The sequence below is a fragment of the Chiloscyllium punctatum genome, chromosome 33, assembly GCF_047496795.1.
Source record: "Chiloscyllium punctatum isolate Juve2018m chromosome 33, sChiPun1.3, whole genome shotgun sequence".
Lineage (NCBI taxonomy): Eukaryota > Metazoa > Chordata > Chondrichthyes > Orectolobiformes > Hemiscylliidae > Chiloscyllium > Chiloscyllium punctatum.
In genome coordinates, this window is record NC_092771.1 from 28,294,571 (window position 1) to 28,315,694 (window position 21,124).

The 21,124-nt window shown below is 44.5% G+C and overlaps 1 protein-coding gene across 3 annotated transcripts in view; it reads left to right on the top strand.

Annotated features, from left to right (window-relative positions):
* The first annotated feature begins 10,321 nt into the window (after positions 1–10,321).
* Positions 10,322–21,124, top strand: part of LOC140458517 (deoxyuridine 5'-triphosphate nucleotidohydrolase-like) — a 28,374-nt gene continuing 17,571 nt past the window's right edge. Inside the window, exon 1 of one of the 3 annotated variants that reach the window (XM_072553244.1) lies at positions 10,322–10,465. In XM_072553244.1, coding sequence (XP_072409345.1) covers positions 10,354–10,465 — 112 coding nt within the window. In that variant the 5' untranslated portion in view covers positions 10,322–10,353. Of the gene's footprint in view, positions 10,466–10,616; positions 10,642–21,124 lie in introns of those variants that run through there. The other 2 variants (XM_072553245.1, XM_072553246.1) reach the window with 2 other exon arrangements.

Below are 21,124 nucleotides of genomic sequence, written 5' to 3' on the forward strand. Positions count from 1 at the left end.
TTCACCTTCTCACCAAACCTTCAGTATCCCTGTTGATCCTCAATTGCACTTTTTATCTTGCACAATTCATAAACACACTTTCTGTTTTTAATGTGAATGCTGGATTTGTTTGTCCCACCTTTTCCATTAGATGGTGTACATCTCCACTGTAACTGAACCATCTGCTGTTTGAGGCTGGCCCATTTCCCATCAACCTTATTCCAATCAATCCTGCTCATTGTCCTTGCTATGTTAAAGTCAGCTCTCTGCCAGTTGACTTTTCTTTCTGATTGTTTAATGTCTTCCTTAAGCCAGGTCTCCAGCATCATAAATCCTCATTACAGTCTGCACCTGTGATTCCCCAGCCTTATTTACTACCCCCCCGTTTATATACCTGCACATCCTTCTTTCAGATTTTCTTTTCTCCCTTACTCTGACTTCACTTCAAGGGCGGCACAGTGGCTCGGTGATGAGCACTACAGCAGCAGGGAAATCCCAAGTCCCAGAGCGACGGGAGCAAAGGAATCTCAAGTCCCAGTGAAGCACATTCCGGTACAGTGTGACTTACTTTGTTGCTGCTGAGTGCTGGTGAGGAGTGGACTGGAGGCTGGAGCGATGCAGGACAGTTATTGGACTTGGGTCTGGCATAATGTGCTGAGCAGCTGCTGTTTGGAACTTTATTTACTGGGCTGTAATGTAAATCCTCTTCATCAGTATTATAACTACCTCATTTCCAACTCATTCTCAGACACAGTAAATAATGATATCACTTTCCTATTAATCCTCTTTGCATAACAAGACTATATTTTTCTACTTTGTAAGATTTGATCCTAGGTACATGTACCTAAGTGTCATTAAAAGGCAGCCATTGTAAAATCTCTTCACTGTACTCCTGTACTGGAGTACGAGTGACAATAAAGGACATTCTATTATTTTCTATTCTAATCTATTGCCTCACAGTGCCAGGGACCTGGGTTTGATTCCAATCTCAAGCGACTGTGTGGTGTTTGCACATTCTCCCTACGTCTGTGTGGGTTTCCTCTGGGTGCTCTGGTTTCCTCCCAAAATCCAAAGATGTGCAGGTCAGGTGAGTTGACCCACAATGTTCACACATGTGCATTCTGGGTGGGTAAACTATGGTAAAAGTGGGGTTATGGGGATAGGGTGGGATGCTCTTCGGAGGGTCATTGCAAACTCAATGGGCCAAATGGCGTCTTTCTGAACTATAAGGATTCTATAAACTTACTATTCTATATGCTAGTGCCAAATATAGCCCTATGTATTTTGCAAACTGTGGTATTTTCCTCTCCTTTCTTGGTTCCCACACCCCTGCCAAGTTACTTTAAATCCTTCTCAATGGCACTAGCAAAACACTCTGCAGGAACCTCAGGCACAGCTCTGTTTAGGTGCAATCATATGGTTTGCAGAGGTGCTAGCTCGCTAGAGCCAGCCAAAAAATTAAAGTCCTTCCACCTGCACCGTCTTTCTCGCTGTGCATTCATCTGCCTTATCCTTCTGTTTCTGTACTTGCATGTATGTGGCACTGCAAAAATCCGGAGATTACTACATTTGTGGTCCTGCTTGCTGATTTTCTACCCAGCTCCCTAGATTCCAATTGCAGAACTCACATTCCCCTTCCTACCAGAGCCATTGGTAGGTGGCTGTTCACCCCCGTTAAAGAATGTCCTGTAGCCAATCTGTGACATCTTTGACCCTGGCACCAGGAAGGCAACATACCATCCTGGAGTCATGTTGACAGCCATAGAAATGCTCATTAGTTCTCACAATTAGTAATTCTCCTGTTTATTAGTTAACTCGCTGTGCATTAAGTCTTGCAAATAAATCCACTTGACATTTCAATCACAGCCCTTTCCCAATCTGGTGTGAAAATGAGACTTTACTGGAGAGGGGTGTCCACTTCAACAGCTTGGTCTTCAATGACATCCAGAATCAGAGGAGTTGAAATGTTTCCAGAGGAATATTATGGAGTGCCCACAATTTCCCAGGTTTTATACCATCCTTGTTCTGACTATAACAATGGCTTCACGTTTAGATTAGATTAGATTACTTACAGTGTGGAAACAGGCCCTTTGGCCCAAAAGGTCCACACCGCACCCGCCGAAGCGCAACCCACCCTAAATCTACCCCTTACCTAACACTACGGGCAATTTAGTATGGCCAAATACCTGACCTGCACGTCTTTGGGCTGTGGGAGGAAACCGGAGCACCCGGAGGAAACCCACACAGACACGGGGAGAATGTGCAAACTCCACACAGTCAGTCGCCTGAGGCGGGAATTGAACCCGGGTCTCTGGCGCTGTGAGGCAGCAGTGCTAACCACTGTGCCACCGTGCTGCCCACTTGGCTATTTGTAAATGGATCTCAAAGTTTCAAACCTCAGTATGAGAAAGAATTCAAAACATTGATCAGATGCTGCAAAACATGAAGATCAAATCTACAGATACCAGCACAGTCCACATTCAGCCAGGTCCAGATCCACTGAACAGAAACTTGAGGACACTTTCCAACTAGCAGCTACCAATAGCTGTCTTCCTCCATAACATTTAGTAAGCGTAGTTCTTGTATCTTTGACATCCCCCTTATGTAAGAGGGATAGATGTTCCCTGTTCTTCGCACACAAATGATGGGATGGCCAGCCCACAATAATATGACAGCTGTAGACTTTGGGATGAAGGGTGTGGTGCGGGAAAAGCACAGCTGTTCAGGCAGCAGCTGAGGAGCAGAAGAATCTGTGTTTCAAGCATAACCTCTTCATTAGGAATGAGGGGGCAGCCCGAGGTGGCTGAGAGATAAATGGGAGGGGGGGGGGGTGAGGCTGGGGGAAGGTATTTGAGGATGTGACAGGTAGATGAAGTTGGGGGTGAAGGTCGGAGAGGACGGTGGAGCAGATAGGTGGGAAGGAAGATGGACAGGTCAATAGGGCAGTGTCAAGTTGGAAGGTTGGATCTGGTATAAGGTGGAGGGAGGGGAAATGAGGAAACTGGTGAAATCCTCATTGATCCCATGTGGTTGGAAGGTCCCAAGGTGGAAGATGAGTCATTCTTCCTCCAGGCATTGGGTGATAAGGGTTTGGCGGTGAAGGAGGCCTAGGACCTGCATGTCCTTGGAGGACTGGGGAGGGGTTAAAGTTTTTGGCTACAGGTTGGTGGGGTTGGTTGGTGCGGGTGTCCTGGAGATATTCTCTGAAACAGTCTGCAAGTTGGTGTTCTGTCTCCCCAATGTACAGAAGACCACATTGGGAGCAATGGACACAGTAGATGACGTGTGTGGAGGTGCAGGTAAATCTCTGACGGATGTGGAAGGCTCTTTTGGGGCCTTGGATGGAGGTAAGGATGGAGGTGTGGGTGCAGGTTTTACAATTCTTATAGGGAAAGGTTCCAGGAGTGGAGGGTGGGTTGGTGGGAGCATGGACCTAACAAGGGAGTCACAGAGGGAATGCAGATAGGTGTGGAGAGGGAAATATATCTGGTTGTAGGTGGTGGAAATGGTGGAAGATAATGCAATGTATCCAGGGGTTGGAGGGGTGGAAGGTGAGGACCGGGGTGGGGGAGGGGGGGTGGGTGGAGAAGGGGTGGCGCTCTGTCCTTGTTGCAGTTTGAGGGGTTGGGGTTCAAGGGCGGAGGTGAGGGAAGTGGAGGAGTTGCACTGGAGGGCATCATCGACCAGGTGGGAGGTGAAATTGCGGTCTACAAAGAAGGAGACCATCTGGTATGTTCTGTGGTGGAATGGGTCTTCCTGAGAGCAGATGCAGCGCAGACAGAGGAATTGGGAGGAAGGAATAGCATTTTTACATGAGGCAGGGTGGGAGGAGGTGTAGTCCAGATAGCTGTGGGAGTTAGTGGGTTTGTAGTAGATGTCCGTGTTGAGTTGATCACTGGAGATGGAGATGGAGAGATCCAGGATGGGGAAGGAAGTGTCCGAGATGGTCCAGGAGAACTGAAGATTGGGGTAGAACATGTTAGTGAAGTTATGCAACCTCCTCATGGGAGTACGAGGTGGCACTGATCCAGTCATCAATGTAATGGCGGAAAAGGTGGGGAATGGTGCCAGTATAGCTGTGGAAGACGGACTGTCCCACGTACCTGATGAAGAAGTGGGCATAGCTGGGGTCCATGTGAGTGCACATGGCTACACCTGTGATCTGGAGAAAGTGGGAGGGTTCAAAGGAGAAATGATTGAGGATAAGGACCAGTGCAGTCAAACAAATGAGAGTGTCAGTGGAAAGATACTGGTGGGGATGTTGCGAGGGGAAGAAATGGAGAGCTTGGAGGCCCTGGTCATAGCAGATGGATGTGTATAGGAGACTTGATATCCATGGTGAAGATAAGGAGTAGGGGGCCGGGGAAATGAAAGTCATGGAGGAGGTGGAGGGTGTGGGTGGTATCCCGACCATAGATGTACATGGATTAGACACTGTGCCATATTCTTTTCTAACATGGTCGGCAGGATGTCTGTGCCAGAGAGATGAATGTGCGCTTCTTCCCCTACCCTCACCAAATCGCTACGTCCCCTCCCAACCCCTGACCAAATCAAGCACAGCCTTTGCAGAGTTAGTCACTGTTAATTTAGAATTTGAATCACTTTAATCTGGTGACATTCAGTTTATAATTTGTCCAATAACTGATTGAAAAGATGAGTAGACTCCCAAATTCTTAGTTTGGCGCACTGACCTCTACACTGCTGAAGTCAGGCGCCAACTTGGAGACACCTCCTCCTACTGTAACCTTGACCATGACCACACCTCCCATCACCAAATCATCATCTCCCAGACCATCCACAACCTCATTTACCTCAGGAGATCTCCCACCCACAGCCTCCATCTTACCAGGGGAGTTGTTTCTTGTGAAAACGATCCACAAGGAACCCTTGATGTGAAGTGGAAGGACCATGCCAGGTGCTGCTGATCACCCAGTTGGCTGGCAAGATCCGAGCAAAGAAGGCCTGGATTCACACCTCTCACATCAAACAGGCATCCCATGATGCAGTGAGACCAGATACTGACTGACCACCATTGATATTCTAACTGTGCATGTTTTCTTCTTAGCAAAGTGCAGTCGCCAACAAACGGTTCCCTGATGAAGGGTTTTTGCCCGAAACATCGACTCTCCTGCTCCTCGGATGCTGCCTGACCGGCTGTGCTTTTCCAGCACCACTCTCTTCATCTCTGATCTCTAGCATCTCAGTCCTCGCTTTCTCCTCGTGTTAAAAGTATGTCCTATCCACAACTGCATACCATGTCCCTGCAAGCCCCTCCCACATTGAAGAGACCCAAGTGGTATATCTGAGCTCGGATAAGAGTTGTGTGATTCTCTTCAAAAGATCTCAGTAGAATCAAAAGGGAGGACTGTGAGATAGTGAGATATTGTATTGGTATCTTTATTAACTCACTCACCAACTCACTATATTCATTCATACCGGGTTCCTATTCATTCATAACCCTTTACTAACCCATTGTTTAATATCACCGTTTTATTCATTCATAAAACCGTGTTCTGTAGTATGTTTTACTATTACAATATAAACTAAAATTAAAACATCCCTTTCAACCCATTCACCTTAAACCCTGATCAGGCCGATTTCTACATCAAAAGTTACCTCTGAATAGGTGTCAATATCATAAACAATACCATCCCCACCAAGTCTTCACGAAACATTACAATATTAATCAGCCCTTACCAACTGTCTCTCGGACCTGAATAGATTACAGAACACCTTAGGTTACCTTGAGAATGTGACTTAAAAGTAGTTCTGGGATTGATCCATTAATGAACCTAAACCTGTAACCCATTCTAAAAGATGAAAGACTTAATTGAGGTTTGTTCAATATATCATTTTACTTGCATGACACTATAATTTTTTGCTATAAATTCTGTGTCTTAAGGTCCTGCTTCACAACCACCTGATGAAGGATCGACGCTCCGAAAGCTAATGCTTCCAATTAAACCTGTTGGACTATAACCTGGTGTTGGGTGATTTTTATCGTTGTCCACCCCAGTCCAACACCGGCTCTTCCACATGTTCCCAAATAGTATGTACTTGTTAAATACCTTTTAACAGGGCCATCATCCACTTAACTGACAAAACAGTGCTTCATGAAACTGCATAAATAAATGAAACTCACACCACCAAATAGTAGACAAATCTCACGACCCAGCTGCAGTAATCAGTTTAATATCCTTTATTATTGTATTAAGTACAGGTACGATGTCTAAATTATTTAGAGAAAATAGGCTAAATATTTTTCCTAACAATTACTAACTTAAAAGACAAAAGGACTACATGCCTTAATTATGCAAGCAGACTGGACCACACTCAATTAAGATTAGAGTGGTGCTGGAAAAGCACAGCATTCGAGGAGCAGGAAAATCAACGTTTCGGACAGGAACCCTTCATCAGGAATGAGCAGGAGCCCTTCTCCTTCCTGATGAAGAACTCTTGCCCGAAACATGGATTTTCCTGCTGCTCGGATGCTGCCTGATCCTCTGTGCTTTTCCAGCACTCTAATCTTGACTCTAATCTCCAGCATCTGCGGTCCTCACTTTCAGCGAGATACTCAACTAATCTGCTCAGGAGTAATAGCTGGGACTTAGCAAATGACTAGGCCAAATCCCGTTTCCCCAAACCTTAGTGTAACACCATAGTGTTAATACATGTAAGGACTGTGTATATCTAATGTCAGGACTGTCTTTCAGCATTCTATTGCCACCTCAAACTTGTGCTACTGCAGTTCCTGAACAAAGAGGCTATTTCTGGTAGTCACTGATTTTGGGCGTTATTTGAACACGATCCCACAATCCTCACATTCCTGTTTATGTGGACTTGCCGAATAAAGTATGGGAACCACATTTCTTACATTACAGCAGTGAATACTCTTCAAAAGGGGGCTGGTTGTGACTGACAGAGGCTGACACTAACAGCATGGGTTCAATTCCGATATGAAGAACTCTCCTTCTCAATGTACCCTCGGCTGAGGCATGGTGACCCTCAGGTTAAACCACCACATCACCTCTATCTAAAATGGGACAATGGCAACTTTTACCTTTTACTCTTCAAAGGTACGTCATTGCTGTCAAATGATTTCAGAAGTCCCCAGGACTGGATGGGATCTATCGGAGGTTGCTGAGGGAGGTGAGAGAGGAAATAGCTGGCGCCCTAACAGATATCTTTGTAGCATCCTTAAACACAGGTGAAGTGACAAAGGACTGGAGAGTTGCCAATGTTGTCCCCCTGTACAAGAAAGATAGTAGGGATATTCAAGGTAACTACAGACCAGTGAGCCTGATGTCAGTGGTGGGAAGGTTGCTGGAGAAGGTACTGAAGGATAGAATCTATTTATATTTGGTAAAGAATGGGGCTTATCAGTGATAGGCAACATGGTTTTGTGCAGGGGGGGAGATCATGCCTTACCAACGTAATAGAGTTCTTTGAGGAAGTAACCAAGTTGATAGATGAAGGAAGGGCTGTTGATGTCATATACATGGACTTTAGTAAGGCATTTGATAAGGTTCCCCATGGTAAACTAATGGAGAAAGTGAAGTTACATGGTGTGCGGGGTGTTCTTGCTAGGTGGATAAAGAACTGGTTGAGCAACAGGAGACAGAGAATTGTAGTTGAAAGGAGTTTCTCGAAATGGAGAAAGGTGCCCAGTGGTGTTGCACAGGGGTCAGTGCTGGAGCCACTGTTGTTTGTGATATACATAAATGATCTGGAAGAGGGCACTGTTCGTATGATCAGCAAGTTTGCAGATGACGTGAAGATTGGTGGATATGGGACTGTTAAAGAATACAGGAGAATATAGATAGACTGGAGAATTGGGTGGAGAAGTGGCAGATGGAGTTCAATCAGGGCAAATGTGAGGTGATACATTTTGGGAAGTCTAATTCTAGAGTGAACTATACTGTAAACAGAAGATCCTTGGGAAAAGTTGATGAACAGAGAGATTTGAAGGTTGCTGCACAGGTGGATAGAGTGGTCAAGAAGGCATATAGTATACTTGCCTTTATTGGACGGGATATTGAGTATAAGAGCTGGCAGGTCATGCTAAAATTGTACAAGAGATTGGTTCGGTCGCATTTAGAATACTGTGTACAGTTCTGGTCACCACATTACCAAAAGGATGTGTACACTTTGGAGAGGGTGCAGAGAAGGTTTACGAGGATGTTGCCTGGTATGGAAGGTGCTAGTTATGAAGAAAGGTTGAGTAGGTTAGGTTTGTTTTCATTACAAAAAGGAGATTGAGGGGGAACCTGATTGAGGTTCACTAAATCATGAAGAGTATAGACAGGGTGGATAGAGATAAACTATTTCCCAGGGTGAGGTCATGTGCTCAAGGTAAAAGATTCAAGGGGGATACATGCGGCAAGTACTTTACACAGAGGGTGGTAGGTGCCTGGAACACGTTGCCAGCAGAGGTGGTAGAGGCAGGTACAGTAGATTCATTTAAGGTGCATCTGGACAGATGCAGGAGTAGGTGGGCAGCAGAGGGATACAGATGCTTAGGAATTGGGCGACAGGTTTAGGCAATGGATTTGGTTCAGCACAGGCTTGGAGGGCAGAAGGGCCTGTTCTTGGGCTGTAAATTTTCTTTATTCTTTGTTTCTGAGGCCATGAAAGGAACTGTGTAAATGTAAATGCTTTCTTGATTTATATTGCAGTTCCTTCATATTCTGGAATGTTCTCATGAACACCATGGACACTCCAACATCATCAGTCACCTGCTGAAGTCCATGATGGCAGCTTGACACGACTTTCTCCAGACAGACGATAGGTGTGATCTTGTTTACATCCTGAGGAAAAAAAATACAAACCCTTTATGAATGAGTTCAATCTGCTTTGGTCTATAAACACTTTGCTGTTTTCATATCTTGTTAATTGTTTGTCTTGTTTATTTCAAACATGTAAATACATTAGGCCAAATGGCTTCAACCATTTAAAAACTGAAAGAATTGTGGATGCTAAAAATCAGAAACATAAACAGAAATTGCTGGAAAAGCTCAGCAGTTTTGGCAGTATCTGTGGAGAGAAAGCAGAGTTAACGATGTGGGTCGAGTAACCTCCTTCGAGCTCAGACGTTCATGTCTACTCATCTGTCCATAATCATTTGCTGAAGGTTTACAAATTTGCAGTGGGTAACAAGTGGTGAAATATTCACTATCCAAACTGCCAGAAACTAATACAGGCTCATACCTGATCCATTCCTGGATGGCTATAGACATCTATTTGAGGGTCATCAATAATAAAGCATCAAATCAACTATCCAAGAAGTGGAAGAAAGGAAATCCTCTATATTTATCTGTTGTTAAAATATCATCTAAATATGTTCGAGAGGAGGTTCAGAATGTGGTACTGCAACACACTGAAATCATACAGTTTAGCGAGGTTTAACATTTATCAGATCTGAAAAGTCACTCGACCTGAAACATTAACTCTGATGTCTCTCCACAGATGCTGCCAGACCTTCTGAGCTTTTCCAGCAATTTCTGCTTTTGTTTTCGGTTTAACCATTTGTTCTGTTGATGGGATATTTTCCATTTTATTATCAGATTGGGAAATGTGATGAATACCACATAGAATGGCCACTGATCAGGGATTGTTGAATATTAACTAACAATAACCACACTAACCCATAAAATAACATGTGGAAAATTGCAGGGTCTGGCTCAGAGGAGGCGGGGGTCTGCCTTTTCACCAAACTCAAGAGCCCAAGGTATCTGTGAAAAGACTAATCCGTTATATAAATTGAGCGATGAGCTATTGGATGCCCATAACTGAGTAGTGGTGTTTACTTTGACCAGTCATACTCAATATATAACAAACAGTTTAAAATAGTCAGTTAATGATATTAACTTTTGGTAACACTCTCTCTACTAATCTGGAAAATCCAGAATAAACAGAATGCAATCATGTTTTGCAGTTTAAGGAAAGTGAGACTCATCAGTCAGAACTGGAAGAGAATGTTACTGGCAGAGACAGTTTCACTGACAGCCCGGGGGGAGCGGGTGTTCCAGCCCCATCCTGACCCTCAGTGAAAGGGTTACAGCCCAATCCTGACCCTCAGTGAAAGGGTTACAGCCCAATCCTGACCCTCAGTGAAAGGGTTACAGTCCCACACTGACAGCCCGGGGGGAGAGTGGGTGTTCCAGCCCCATCCTGACCCTCAGTGAAAGGGTTACAGCCCAATCCTGACCCTCAGTGAAAGGGTTACAGCCCAATCCTGACCCTCAGTGAAAGGGTTACAGTCCCACACTGACAGCCCGGGGGGAGGGGCCCCAGCCCCAGCCCCAGCCCCAGCCCCAGCCCCAGCCCCAGCCCCCAGCCCCCCCGTCCCCCGTCCCCCAGTCCCCGCGCAGGGAGATGCTTGTGGGGTTTGGGCTCCGCGCTGGCCGTCGCCTCCCGGTTCAGCTCCTGGTATCGCAGACGTTCAGCAGCTCCTCCATTAACCGGCCTCAGAGCAGCTCGGAACAAGGTAGATCCCCGCGGCCGCCTCCCGGCTCCCGGCTCCGGGCCCAGAGGCAGCAGCAGCCGGCGGCGGCGGCGGCGAGCTCCCGGGGCCGGGGAGGCTGTGAGCCGGGGCCGGGGGAGAGGGGGAGAGGGGGAGAGAGGGTGGGGATTGGAGCGGGGACTGTAACAACATGAAACAAGGTAACCAGGAAGATGCTGTTTTTGTTATAAAATAACCAGCGCTCACTGGGTGTGAGATTGAAACTGCAAGTATTGGATCCGTTTGTAATATTGTAATGATGACAGAGCCTAATTCTGGCTGGTTTCTCATCTTTTCAAATTGTTTCAGTTCAGTATTTCATGCTGTCTTTTGTTATTTAGATTCTAACATGTATTCTATAACCGGGATTGTCTTTGTTCCCATCAACAACATGCCTATTTTCAGGGTTTCAGCTCTTGTCCCCTGGCTCCACACTGGTCATTTCCACAAACACTGGAGGGGGACAACAGACACAGAAAATAGCAGTGGGTCTAGGCCATTCGGGCCTTCTAGCCAGCTCCATCATTTATTTTTCTCCCTCCTTCTTCCCCTCGGGATGTGGGCAACTGGTCCAGAGTCAGCCCCTTCCCCTCTGACACCCTCAAGGAGGAGAATCCTTGCACACACACATACACACACACACACACTGATCCAGCTCCCTCAGAGCCAGCTCTCAGCGTGAACAGAACCTCTGACCCTCCTGTTTATTATTTTTTTCTTTTTCCATTAGCCCCCACACTACCACCTAACTGTGGTAGTGCCTATTCTTTTCCCAGCACCCATGTTGTGTATGTGCAGGTGTGAGACACAAGGTGTATGAATCTTTATTCAATTCCCACCACCAGGAAGACAGGAAAACACCGGAGTGGCCAGTGACAAGCACCGCCCTTCATATCAAAGGGCAAGATCCATCATTTGTTATGGTCATAGCTGATCATCCGGTTCAATACCTTTACACCCATGCCCTTTGATCCATTTAACCCTAACAATTATATCTAACATTTCATTAAATCATAAACTGCTTTCTGGGCAATGAATTCCACTTCTCCCCATCTCAATCTGAAATTATTTACCCCATATTCTTAGATCATGACCCCCTGGTTCTGGCCTCCCCAGTTATCGGGAATGTTTTTCCTGCAGCTATGCTATTCAGTTCTGCTGAATTTTATAGGTTTCTAGGAGATCCTCCTCATTCGCTCCCAGTGAATACAATCTTAATTATTCAACCTCTCCTCATGCATCATTCCTACTATCTCAGGAATCGGTCTGGTAAACTTTCACAGCACTCCCTCAAGAGCAGGAACATCCTTCCTCAGATAAGAGGACCAAAATTGCACACTGTACTCCAGGTATGGTCTCACCAAGGCCCTGTTCAATTGCAGCAAGACATCCCTACTCCCTGCGTTCAAATCCCCTCACTGTGAAGGTTAATGTACCATTTGCCTCCTTTACCATCCGCCCCTGTGTGCTTACTGTCAGTGATTGGTATATGAAGACACCCAGCTCTTATTGCACATTCCTTCCTCTCAATTTAAAGCCATTCAGATAACCTGCCTTCCTGTTCTTGCTACCAAAATGGATAATGTCACAATGACCCTCATTATACTATATCTACCATGCATTTGACCAATCTCTCATCTTGTCCAAGTCACACTGAACTGCATCCTCCTCACAGTTCACTCTCCCACCCAGGTTTGTGTTATTTGGAAATACTGCTTTAATTTCCTCATCTAAATCATAGATATTGTGAGTATCTGATTACCTTATCATTGATCCCTGTGGTACCCCACTGGTCACTGCCTGCCAATAGGACAAAGACCCCTTTATTGCAACTCTTTGTTTCTTGCCTATCAGTGAGTTTTCTATCCATGTCAATACATTTCCCCAAATCATAAGAACATCAGAACTAGGAGCAGGAGTAGGTCATCTGGCCCTTCGACCTGCTCCACCATTCAATAAGATCATGGCTGATCTTTTTGTGACCTCATCTCCACTCACCCACCCTCTCACCGTATCCCTTAATTTCTTTATTGTTCAAACAAAATCTACCTTAGCTTTAAAAATGTTTACTGAAGTAAATCAGTTACTTCCTGGGCAAGGAATTCCATAGACTCACAGCCCTCTGGGTGAAGAAGTTCCTTCTCAATTCTCAATCTGCTCCCCCTAATCTTGAGGCTATGCTGTCTTGTCCTAGTCTCACCTGCCAGAGGAAACATCCTCTCTACTTCTATCTTATCTATTCACTTCATAATTTTATATGTTTCTATAAGATCCCCCCTCATTCTTCTGAATTCCAATGAATATAATCCCACTCTATGCAGTCTTTCCTCATAAACCAACCCCCCTCAACTCTGGAATAAACCTAGTGAACCTCCTCTGCACCCCCTCCAGTGCCAGTACATCCTTTCTCAAGTAATGAGACCAAAACTGCACACAATACTCCAGGTGTGACCTCACCAGCACCCTGTACAGCTGCAACATAACCTCCCTGCTTTTAAACTCAACCCCTTTAGCAATGAAGGACACAGTTCCATTTGCCTTCCTAATTACTTGTTGTACTCACAGACCAACCTTCTGTGATTCATGCACAAGGACACCCAGGTCCCTCTGCATGGCAGCATGCTGCAACGTTTTACCATTCAAGCAATAATCATTTTTACTATTATTCCTATCAAAATGGATGACCTCACATTTATTACATTGTATTCCATCTGCCAGACCTTGCCCACTCACTCAAAGTATCCATGTTCCTGTGCAACGATTCATAGTCCTTTGCACACTTTGCATTACCACTCATCTTAGTGTCATCTGCAAACTTTGACACACTACACGTAGTCCCCAACTCCAAATCCTCTGTATAAGCTGTGAATAATTGTGATCCCAACACCGATCCCTGAGGCACACCACTAGTCACTGATTGCCAACCAGTATAGCACTGATTTATCCCCACTCTTTGCTTCCAGTTAGTCAACCAATCCTCTATCAATGCTAATACATTACCCATAATGCCATGCAGTCTTTATAGGGTATAGAACATAGAACGTTCAAGCGCAGTACAGGCCCTTCGGCCCTTGATGTTGTGCTGACCTGTGAAATTAATCTGATGCCCGTCTAACCGACACCGTTCCGTTATTATCCATATGTATGTCCAATGCCCATTTAAATGTCCTTAATGTCGGTGAGTTTACTACTGTTGCAGGCTGGCCGTTCCAGCCACTTGTGCGGCACCTTGTCAAAGGCCTTTTAGAAATCTAGGTACTTGACATCCACTGGGTCCCCGTTGTCCACTGTGCTCATAATGTCTTCATAGAATTCCAAAAGATTAGTTAAGCATGACCTGCCCTTCATGAACCCATGCTGTGTCTGCCCAACGGGACAATTTCTATTGCGGTGCCTTGCTGTTTCTTCTTTGATAATCTCAAGCATCTTCCCCACTACGGAGGTTAAGCTAATTGGTCTATAATTCCCCATCTTTTGTCTCCCTCCCATTTTAAACAGTGGCGTCACATTTGCTGTTTTCCAATCTACTGGGACTCCCCAGAGTCCAGCAAATTTTGGAAAATTACTGCCAGTGCGCTTGCTATTTCTCCCGCCATCCCTTTTAGTACCCTGGGATGCATTCCATCAGGGCTAGGAGACTTGTCTATCCTTAGCTTGCCCAACACTACCTCTTCCGTAATAATGAGATTTAACTTTGCAGACTAATCTCTTGGGTGGAATTTTGTTGAAAGCCTTCCGAAGGTCCAAATAAACCACATCCACTGGCTTCCTCTGATCAGCTGTACTACTTACATCCTTGAAAATCTCCAGTAGATTTCTCAAGCACAATTTCCCTTTTATTAATCCATACTGACTCTGATCCTGCCATTGTTCCCCATCTGGTCTGTTATTAAATCTTTTATAATGGACTTTAACATTTTCTCACTACTGACCTTGGGTTGACTGACCTATAATTCCTGTCTTCTCTGTACGCCTCTTTTTTTTAAATAGTGGAGTTACATTAGCAACCCCCCGATGTGTGGGAACTGTTCGAGAATCTACAATGCACCCACTCTTTTGAGGGCGACTTCCTTAAATATTCTGGGATGTAGATTATCAGGCTCTGGGGATTTATCAGCCTTTAATCCTGTCAATTTCCCCAAAATTTTTCCTGCTAATTATTAGAATCAGGGTAGCAGATACAAAACAGAGATGAGGAGAAATGACTTCTCTCAAAAGGGTCATGAATCTGTGAACTTCACTATCCCAGAGTGCAATGGATGCTGGGACTTTGATTACATTTAAGGAGGATGTGGACATTTTTCATTAGTATTGAGTTGAAGGAGAGCAGGCAGGAAAGTGGAGTTGACACTGAGATGAGATCCGCCATTGATCGTATCAAATGGCAGAATAAGCTCGAGGGGTTGAACTGCCAACCCCTTGCTCCTAATTCCTATATTCTGATAGATTCCCTTATTTCTGATTGTAAGCGGCATGCAGTTGTTTGCACCAATCTTTTTCTCTTCACACACTTAAAAAAATCTTTTTATAATCAGTTTTTATGTTCCTCACAAGCCTACTCTCCTTTGTTAAATTCTAAATCTGCTCCCAAACCTCAGCTTTTTTTTTTCTTCTGGCAAATTTGTATGTCTGTTCCTTGGATCTAATGTTATCTCAAGTTTCCCTTGTAAACCATGGTTTGACCATAAGCTATAGGACACAAATTAGGCCATTCAGCCCATTAAATCTGCTACACCAGTCAATCATAGCTGATATGTTTCTCAACCCTATTCTCCTCATTACCTTTAATCCCCTTACTAATCAAGAACCTATCTATTTCTGTCTTAAATCCACTGAATGACTTGGCATTCAAAGCCTTCTGTGGCAATGTGTTCCATGGATTCACCACTCTCTGGCTGAAGAAACTCCTGCTCATTGCAGTTCTAAAGAATCGTCCCTTCACTCTGAGACTGTGCCCTCGGGTCCAGGTCTGTCCTACTAGAGGAGACATCATCTCTTTGTCCACTCTCTTCAGGCCTCTCAGTATTCTGCAAGTTGCAATCAGATCCCCTCCCACATCCTTCTGAATACAATTAAATACAGACCCAGAGTCCACATGTGACAAGCCATTCATCCCTGGGATCATTCTTGTAAATTGGACCCCTCCAAGGTCAGTACATTCTTCTGTAGATACGGGGCCCAAAACTGCTCACAATGTTCCAAATGTTGTCTACCAGAGCCTTACACAGCTTTAGCAGTACACCCATGATTATATTCTGACCATCTCGAAATGAATACTGACATTTGCCTTCCTCGCTGCCAACTGAACCTATATTACCATCAGAGACACCTGCACAAAAAGTCCTAAGTCCCTTTGCATTTTAGATTTCCAAAGCATTTCCACATTTAGAAAATAGTCTATGCCTCTATTTTTCCTACCAAAGTGCATAACCTCACACTTTCTCACATTGTATTCCATCTTTGCTAACTTGTTGAGCATGTCCAAGTCGTTCTGCAGCTTCCCTGCTTCCTCAACACTACCTGCCCCTCCACCTATCTTTGTGAATCTGCAAATTTAACCACAATGCTGTTAATTTCATCATCAGATTGTTAATGTATAACATGAAGAGTTGTTCCAATATGGATCCCTGTGGAATTCCACTAGTCACTGGCTGCCATCCTGAAAAATACTCCTTTATCCCCACTGTCTGCCTTCCACCAATCCTCTATCCAAACCAATAACATGCCCCTAACATCGTGGGCTCTGATGTCTTTGAGCAGCTTCATGTTTCTTCTTAACAACCCTAAACTTGGGTGGCAACTTTGAGGGATCTATGGACATGGACTCCAAGATTCCTCTGTTCCTCCACGCTGCCGAGGATCCTGTCTTTAACCCTGCAATCTGCATTCAAATTCGACCTTCCAAAATGAATCATGTCACACTTTTCCAGGTTGAACTCCATCTGCCACTTATCAGCTCAGTTCTGCATCCTGTCACTGTCCCATTGCAACCTACAACAGCTATCCGGCAAACTTATTAACGCACCCTTTCACTTCCTCATCCAAGTCATTTATAAAAATCACAAAGAGCAGAGATCCCAGAACAGATCCCTGCAGAACACCACTGAATTCTTCTCATCAATTACCACTCTCCGTCTTCTGTGGGCCATCCAATTTTGTATACAGATATTTCCCTGTATCCCATGCCTCCTTTTTTCTGAATGTGCCTACCATGGGGAACCTTATCAAGCACCTTGCTAAACTCCATGTACACCACATCCATTGCTCTACCTTCATCAATGTGTTTTGTCACATCCTCAAAGAATTCAATAAGGTTTGTGAGGCATGACCTGCCCCTCACAAAGCCATGCTGACTATCTCTAATCAAGCTCTGCTTTTCTAAATAATCATAAACTTTGTCTCTCACAATCCTCTCCAATAATTTGCCTACCACCCGTGTTAAACTGATGGGTCATGAAAAGTCATTAGCAAACGGGATTAATGAGAATCCCAAGACTTTTTATACATATTTAAAAAGCAAGAGGCGAGCTGGGAAAGAGTTGGCCCACTCAAATACAAAAGAGGGAATGTGTGGGTGTGGAGCCAGAAGAGGTCTTAAATGAATACTATGTATTGTATTTCCCAAAGAGAAGAAATGGTGGAGGATGGGTTCAGGAAAGGGAGTGTCGTGTTTCAAAGCCAAGCTGCTATTAAAAAGAAAGAGATGTTGCGCATCTAAAAAGCTATTCAGACAGGTAAGTCCCTGGTTCCTGATGTAATCGATCCCAGAATATCGAGGGAGGCAAGAGAACAAATTGCTGGACCATTGACAGGTTTTTAAAAATCCATTTTGGCCACAGGCGAAGTCCCAGAGGATTGGAGAATAGACAATGTTTGTCCCATTATTTAAAAAGGGTGAGAAATTAAAGACCAGGAAGCGCCTCATCAGTGGTAGGAAAATTATTGGAAAAGATTCTCAAGGACAAGATCTATAAGCATTTAGAAACAAGTGGACTGATTAGTGATAAACAGCATGGTTTTGTGCAGGGGGAGGTTGGTGCCTCACTTATTTGATCGAGTCTTTTAAGGAGGTGACAAAGGTGATTAATGAGGGACAAGTGGTTGATGTTGTCTACATGGACTTTAGTAAAGTCTTTGACAAGGTCCCTCATGACAGACTATACAAAAGGTGAAGTCAACTGTAATAGGCGAGCTGGCAAGATGGATACAAAACTGGCTTAGTCATAGGAAACAGAAGGTAGTGGTGGAAGAATGCTTTTTGGAATGGAGGGCTGTGACTAGTGGTGTTCCAAGGGATCGATGCTGGGGCCTCTGCTGTTCGTGATGTATGTACGTGATTTGGAGGAAAACGTAACTGGTCTAATTAGTAAGTTTGCAAACGAGAAAGATTGGTGGAGTTGCGTATAGGGAAGAGGATTGTCAGAGGATACAGCAGGATATAAATCAGTTGGAGGCATGGGAAGAAAAATGGCAGATGGAATTTGATACAGACAAATGTGAGGCAATGCATTTTAGAAGGTCACGTGCAGGTGTAAATTATACAGTGAATGGCAGAACTCTTAGGACTATTGATATGCAGAGGGATCTGGATGTGCAGGTCTACAGATCACTGACGGTGCAGTGCAGTTAAAAAAAGGCCTATGGCATGCTAGCCTTTATTGGAAGGGACATTGAGTGTCAGGGTAGACCAGTTATGCTGCAGCTTCATATAACTTTAGTTCGGACACATTTGGAATATTGTGTATAGTTCTAGTCATCACACCACCAGTAGGATAGGGGAGGGTACAGAAAAGGTTTACCAGGATATTGCCTGGTATTACCTTAGCTATGAAGAAAGGTTGGATAGACTGGGTTTGTTTTCACTGGAATGCAGGAAGTTAGGGGTGACCTCATAGAAATTTATGAAATTGCAAATAGCGTGGATAGAGTGGAAAGTATGAGGCTTTTTCCCAGCGTGTAAGGGCTAGTTATTAGGGTACACAGGTTCAAGGTGCAGGGAGGGATGAAGTTTAGAAGTGATGTGCGAGGTACATTTTTCACACAAAGTGTGGAGAGTGACTGGAACATGCTGACAGAGGAGGTGGTGGAAACACACACAACAGCAGCATTCAAGAAACATCTGGATGAATACATTGAACAGTAAAGGAATAGAGGGATGCGGATCCTGTAAGTGAAGACAATTTTAGTATGGAAGGACAAAATGTGTTGGTGCAGGCTTGCAGGGCTAAAGGATCTATAGAACATAGAAAATTACAGCGCAGTACAGGCCCTTCGGCCCTTAATGTTGCGCCGACCTGTCATACCAATCTGAAGCCCATCTAACCTACAGTATTCCATGTACGTCCATATGCTTGTCCAATGATGACTTAAATGCCCTTAAAGTTGGTGAATCTACTACTGCTGCAGGGAAAGCATTCCACACCCTTACTACTTTCTGAATAAAGAGACTACCTCTGACATCTGTCCTATATCTATCACCTCTCAATTTAAAGCTATGCCCCCTCGTGCACACCGTCACCATACTTGGAAAAAGGTTCTCCCTGTCCACACTATCTAACCTTCTGATGATCTTATATGTCTCTATTAAGTCACCTCTCAATCTTCTTCTCTCCAACGATAGCAGCCCAAGTCCCTCAGCCTTTCCTCATAAGACCTCCCCTCCATACCAAGCAACATCCTAGTAAATCTCCTCTGCACCCTTTCCAAAGCTTCCACATCCTTCTTATAATGCAGTGACCAGAATACTCCAAGTGCGGCTGCACCAGAGTTTTGTACAGCTGTAGCATAACCTCATGATTCAGGAACTTGATCCCTCTATTAATAAAGGCCAAAACACTATATGCCTTCTTAACAACCCTATCAACCTGGGTGGTAACTTTCAAGCATCTGTGTACCTGGACACCGATCTCTCTGCTCATCTACACTACCAAGAATCTTACCATTAGCCCAGTACTTTGCATTCCAGTTACTCCGACCAAAGTGAATCACCTCACACTTGTCCACATTAAACTCCATTTGCCACCTCTCAGCCCAGCTCTGCAGCTTATCTATGTCTCTCTGCAACCTACAACGTCCTTTGTCACTATCCACAACTCCACCGACCTTAGTGTCGTCTGCAAATTTACTAACCTCATCCAGGTCGTTTATAAAAATGACAAACAGCAGTGGACCCAACACCAACCCTTGCGGTACACCACTGGTAACTGGACTCCAGGATGAACATGTCCCATCAACCACCACCCTCTGTCTTCTTTTAGCAAGCCAATTACTGATCCAAACTGCTATATCTCCCACAATCCCATTCCTCCGCATTTTGTGCAATAGCCTACATTGGGGAACCTTATCGAACGCCTTGCTGAAATCCATATACACTACATCAACCGGTTTCCTCTCATCTACCTGTTTGGTCACCTTCTCAAAGAACTCAATAAGGTTTGTGAGACACGACCTACCCTTCACAAAACCGTGCTGACTATCCCTAATCAAATTATTCTTTTCTAAATGATTATAAATCCTATCTCTTCTAAACTTTTCCAACACTTTACCAACAACTGGAGTAAGGCTCACTGGTCTATAATTACCAGGGTTGTCTCTACTCCCCTTCTTGAACAGAGGACCACATTTGCTATCCTCCAGTCTTCTGCATTATTCCTGTAGGCAATGATGATTTAAAGATCAACGCTAAAGGCTCGGCAATCTCCTCCCTGGCTTCCCAGAGGATCCTAGGATAAATACCATCCGGCCCAGGGGACTTATGTATTTTCACACTCTGCAGGATTTCTAATACCTCTTCCTTGTGAACCTCAATCCCACCTAGTCTCGTAGCCTGTATCTCAGTATTTTCCTCGACAATATTGTCATTTTCTAGAGTGAATACTGTTGAAAAATATTCATTTAGTGCTTCCCCTATCTCCTCTGACTCCACACACAACTTCCCACTACTATCCTTCATTGGCCCTAATCTTACTCTTGTCTTTCTTTTATTCCTTAAATACCTATAGAAAACCTTAGGGTTTACCCTGATCCTATCCGCCAACAACTTCTCATGTCTCCTCCTGGCTCTTCTGAGCTCTCTCTTTAGGTCTTTCCTGGCTACCTTGTAACCCTTAAGCGCTCTAACTGAGCCTTCGCATCTCATCCTAACATAAGCCTTCTTCTTCCTCTTGACCAGAGATTCCACTTCCTTCATAAACCACAGCTCCCGCGCTCTACAGCTTCCTCCCTGCCTGACAGCTACATACTTATCTAGGACACTCAGGAGCTTTTCCTTGAATAAGCTCCACATTTCTAATGTGCCCATCCCCTGCAGTTTCCTTCCCCATCCTATGCTTCCTAAATCTTGCCTAATTGCATTGTAATTGCCTTTCCTCCAGCTGTACCTCTTGCCCAGTGGTATACACCTATCCCTTTCTATCACTAAATTAAACATAACAGAATTGTGATCGCTATCACCAAAGTGCTCACTTACTTCTAAGTCTAACACCTGGCCGGGCTCATTACCCAGTACCAAATCTAATGTGGCTTTGTCCCTTGTTGGCCTGTCTACAGACTGTGTCAGGAAGCCCTCCTGCACACACTGGACAAAAACTGACCCATCTATGGTACTCGTACTGTAATGATCCCAGTCAATATTTGGAAAGTTGA